Source organism: Penaeus japonicus, unplaced genomic scaffold (genome assembly GCF_977035675.1).
Source record: "Penaeus japonicus unplaced genomic scaffold, GWHDUDI00000001_assembly GWHDUDI00000012, whole genome shotgun sequence".
Classification (NCBI taxonomy): domain Eukaryota; kingdom Metazoa; phylum Arthropoda; class Malacostraca; order Decapoda; family Penaeidae; genus Penaeus; species Penaeus japonicus.
This window is the reverse complement of record NW_028234414.1, coordinates 42418819-42423818: the sequence shown is the minus strand read 5'-3', so window position 1 is coordinate 42423818 and position 5000 is coordinate 42418819. Positions and strand designations below refer to the sequence as shown.

The 5000-nt window shown below is 44.9% G+C and overlaps 2 protein-coding genes across 2 annotated transcripts in view; one reads left to right on the top strand and one right to left on the bottom strand.

Annotated features, from left to right (window-relative positions):
- Nucleotides 1–2664, top strand: part of LOC122258070 (uncharacterized) — a 4573-nt gene extending 1909 nt beyond the window's left edge. The window contains exon 2 of the mRNA XM_043023787.2: nt 1–2664. This exon is cut by the window's left edge and continues 30 nt beyond it. Within this exon, the coding sequence (XP_042879721.2) occupies nt 1–1319 (1319 nt within the window). The 3' untranslated portion in view covers nt 1320–2664.
- A 180-nt stretch (nt 2665–2844) lies between these two features.
- The window catches only part of RpL37A (ribosomal protein L37A), a 3946-nt gene continuing 1790 nt past the window's right edge, over nt 2845–5000 (bottom strand). Inside the window, exon 3 of the mRNA XM_043023790.2 lies at nt 2845–3017. Coding sequence (XP_042879724.1) covers nt 2865–3017 — 153 coding nt within the window. The 3' untranslated portion in view covers nt 2845–2864. The remainder of the gene's footprint in view (nt 3018–5000) is intronic.

The following is a 5000-nucleotide window of genomic DNA, read 5'->3' as shown; positions in this document are numbered from 1 at the left end:
CGTGGTCAGGTGCCGCGGGCGGCGCGTGGGCGGCGGTGGTGTGTGTGGTGATGGTGATGGGCGGCGCCGTCAACGTGGCCGTGCTCATCCACTGGGCGACGTCCCGCCCCGCGGCGCAGGACTCCTCGCCGTCCGCGGCTCTTCCGTGCGTGGACCTCCTCCTCTGCGTCCTGGCCGCCCCGCTTCGCTACGCCCATGCTCCGCCCATCCCCACGCCCGCGGGGTCCCGCCTGGTGGCCGAGGCCGCCCTGGCGCCACAGAACACCTCCGGAAACGTCAACGCCACTGACTCGGGCACGGCCTGGGGGGAGGGGGCGCCCCCCGCGGTCCCCCCCGGGCCCGGCACCAGCCTGGCGCACGCGGTGGTGGTGAGCGTGTGCCTCTCGTCCCTGCACGTCGTGGCTCTCGTGGCGCTGCACCGCCTCACGCTGCTGCTGCGGTGCTGCTCCTCCTGCGGCCGCCGCAAGCCCTTCCCGCTCGCGTCGCCGCTGCTGGTGCTGACGGCGGCCCTGGCGGCGGCGGCGGCGCTGGTGGGCGGCCTGCACGCCACGGGGCGCTTCACGGACGTGTTTCCTCTGCTGGGCGTCTCGAGGCCGCGGCCTCCTGGCGCCCCGCCGCCGCCCCTGGTGGTGGGCTTCCTGTCCTACGTGGCGGGTCTGTGCGGCGCCACCACGCTCTGCTACGTCGTCATCCTCGCCGCCCTCGTGCACCAGGGGCGCAGCAGCCATGCAGTCGCCGCAACGCCGCTCCCGGAATTCCCGGGCCCGCCCTCCTACAGTAGCGTCAGCAGCCCAGGGCCTCCACCAGATCCTGATGTTGCAGCGCCCGGTTCCGGCGGCCACGGGCTGGCGCTGAGGGCATGCATGACGGTGCTGTCCGTCCTGGTGACCCTGTCGGTGTGCTGGGCGGTCCCGGTCTGTCTGGCGCTCTACGCCCTGCTCTCCGAGGCGCCCCTGACCCCGTCGCTGCCCTACAGCGACGCCCTCCTGCTCCTCTCGGGCCTGGTGCATCCCTTCGTGTACGGCGAGGGCTGGGCGGCCGTGGCGGCGTGCGTGGGCGGGCTGAGGTACGGCCTGGTCGCCACCTGTTACCGTGCCGGTCTCGTCTCGCGCCCGAGAGCCCGCATGCAAGTACGAGACCGACCAAGCGATAGCGATGGCGGCGGCGGCGGCAGAACCTGGCAGAGGAAAGTGGCGTGCTGCTGGCCGTGCCGAAGCCATGGCAGGCACCTCAGCACTCACGCTGCTACTGATGAGGAAGAAGCCACTTGCAACAGCTTTCCACTCCGCCTGACGCCGCGTCATCATACGGGACCTTAATTAATATCCATCGTATGTACTGTATATGGCCAATTAATTTAATACTGAGCGGGTAGTGTACCGTGTTAAGTCTGTTTTCTAAGGCCAGTGTTTCGTAGGACCTCTATTTCTGGCGTCACATCAAGCAAAGTTCGCCATTGGACGCGAGTGACGCGAATGTGCCGACAGCAGAAAAAATATTCCCAGGGTCAGAGTGGCTTGAACCTTTTTTTTTTTTTTTAAACCTATCAGTGTATTTTTTTCTAGTTATAATTCGTGACAGATAAAAATTATTGTCATTACTATAATTACCGTAAATCAGTTTTAGTTTAAAATCCAAAATATGAATGCTCTCTCTCTGGGGAAAAGCAGGAAAAAAATGCCTTGAATGCACTCAATCCACGGTCTCTACTAAGCATCAATCTGAGTGAGCGATGATGCACAGCAAGATGACGACCTCCGGCTCTCAAGTGCCGTCGCGTCGTTGCAGGGTGTTGAGGCAGAATGAGGAGAGGAAGGGAAACCAGACTGTGTGTGGTGGCTATAATGCAACCCTGTGTTAGTCTGGCTACCTTGTGCCGTAAACAATTTCGTCTTCTCCATCTCCTATTATTTTTAATTTGGGATGGTCACGAGTTTCGCATTTTTTTAACGAAAGTAAAATAAATAATTAAATGAAGTAGCATTTTGTTCTCATAAAATGAATATTTCGGTCACCCAATTTAAAGAGCACGAGCTGATATACTCTACAATATTAGTCGCTTACAATAATAAGGCCTATCAATGCCAAATATAAGCCTCACAATATAGTAAAACAATAAAAACAATAAAAAAAAAGATCTAGTTCCCTCCCTCGGTAGTAACATTTTATGGTATGCGGAGCAGATTTCACCAATACCCGTTTGGTGTTCAATAATCAAAAAGTGGATTACTCGTATCCAACGGGTCAATGATGTACCCCCCCCTCCCCCCGGTGGAAGATTGTACCCCAACCTGCCTGACTCAACCACTCACTTTCTCATGGATATGTCCAAATTGATTTCATTGATTAATTCATCGGTATGATTTTAGATATTCTCTTCATTTTGACAAATGTACCTTCCACATCTCATTTTTCGTTGATCTCTTCAGTACTTTGTATTTATAAGCTTTGAGTCAAAGTACATTTTAGGTGGTGTATGCAGTCTTAAAAAAAAACTGGTATTCATTCTCATTCATCATGTGTATTTAAATAACCATTTATCATCTTCATATAATAAATATTCAACATCCATATTGTTTTATTGACATCTCCTTTATTAAATGATGGAAAGTGTAGTTCAGGGGGGAAAGAAAGAGAAAGAAAGAGAGAAAGATTGAAAAAAAGTATGTCGCGAGGAATCAGGGCAACATATAGTTCAAGCTCGTCTTAATCTTCAGTTAATATGAATGAGGTGGAATTTACGATGTACTTTCATCACCATGGATGTCTAAAATAAAAAAAAATAATTTTTAAGTCGACTGTCCGAAGAGATTAACACCGCGAAGGATAAATGGAAAATCAGCATTACAGTTTGGCCGTTTTATTTAACCTTCCCTCTCCTTAATATCCTTGTTTCTCCTGATGAAGGAGCGCACGTTAGCGGCAGCGACTGTGGAGTAAGTGTAGGCTCCTCCAGCAACTGTGCGACGGCAGGGCTTGCAAGACCAAATGCCAACAGCCTGGCGTCTCATAGCCTCCTGCAAGAGAAAAAACAACAACAAATTAATGACCATATTCATGAATGCCTGTAGGACTAAACCATCATTTGCACGAGGATCATCATGCAATGCCATAAAAAAATAACCTTTAAAACCAAAATTACCCTTAAACACAAGCCTCAACTGTGTTATTCAACATATCTGACCATATGCAAACTCTAAACTGCATTATATGAAAGCCTTTTAAAATATATCAACCTAATACACTATTTCAATTAAGCCATCCTGCTTAAACTTTGCTCATTAATAACTTTAAAATGATGGTAGTCACTTCCAAGCTCACCACTCAGCATTGTCTGTGTGAATGATCGATTTGGATTCTTAAAATAAAAATAGTAAACAAATAATTTCACAGTTAGCACAAATGTTCTTAATAAAATTGAGGGAGAGATAGAGTCTTTCCCTTTAGCTTAAGATGTACTATGTTGAAAATTATCTTTGTAAAGTTAAATAACTATAATCATATACAAGGTCCTAATAAGCATCAAACTACTAGGGGATCTACTTCACAAACTGATAAATCATTTATCAAATGTAAATATAGTAGACAAAGGTTAGATTTTCAACACTGAATGCTTTGCATTACATTTTCCATTCCATTTCCTTCAAACGCATCCCACAGACACGGAGTGCATATGTATATACTGACCATTGTGGGTTTGCTTATCATTTTTAAACATCTTTTGCATATACAACAACAAGGAGTTATTTTACTAGTCCTAACTGACCTCAACTGTTTACCCTATTCTTAGACATTAGTGGAGAATTTAAGAACATTATTATTATCAACATTACAATAACAATGACCATATTGTTAGCAATGAAAGCAATACAAATATACTTTCCTTCCAAAATATTCAAAGGGGTAAACAAGTGCACTCATATGCAGGAACCTGGCACCAATGGGTTAAATTTGGAAAAATGTTTAAATACTTTGACTAAAAATTATCCTCTCTTAAATTCTTAATAAGTCATGTTTATGTAAGTGGCAAATTAAATCATTCTAAATCTTAATAAAATTACAAAAGAATGGACTGCAATTGCTTACATTACTGTAAAAAAAAAAAAAAAAAAATGCTGGACTAAAGTAAACTGGAGGGGAGATTGACCAATTCCTTCTTTCACAATAAGGTTAGGATAAATAATCTTTCCCTCAATATATACTGTGGAACTATTTGAAAATTATCAATCATCCATGCCATTTTTCATGCAAACTGATAACATCTATTGGCAAGGTCCCCAGCTATTCAACCACACACTAGAATAAGCAACTTATTTTTTCCTCATTTTCTACAAAACATCAAAATGAAATGCATCTTTAGTGCAAATTAATACTGCAAGCAGATACTGGCATTCCGTTTTGAGTACAAGAAGCCAGTAACAGACCACCCGATTCCAATTGTTAACTGCTAATTATTTCAAGACCACAGTGCCTTTTCCCTTGGTAAAAATTAAATATTCTAAGAAATATAAGAATCCTTCAGATACGTAAGGATTTTGATTGGTACAATACAAAATGCAGAAAATCTAGGGGAGCACATGAACATCAGAAACATTATGAATCATGTTTCTATGTTGAGTCCAAATCTTAAAAAAAACTAAAAAACATAAGGTGATGCCTAGCACGCATGTACCAAAATCTCCTTACATGTAAACTAGGCATTACAAAAATACGTTGATACCTATTTCTGTAAGTTTTATGAAAAAATGTAGAAAATTATCCAATATCATCTGACCATAAAATAAAACTTAAAAATTGACCAATGAAACAAACTATCAACTTCAAATGATTGATCAATTGTTTGTTGAATGTTACCTGCCAACAACACGTTCCCATTAGCTGCGTAACATTAAAAAGAGTAGAAAGGAATCCACTTCATATACCCAATTAAATCCCGAGCCCTATTAACCCTTCCGCTGCGCGAAAACCCCTATGCCGGGCCATTGCAATATTGCATTGGA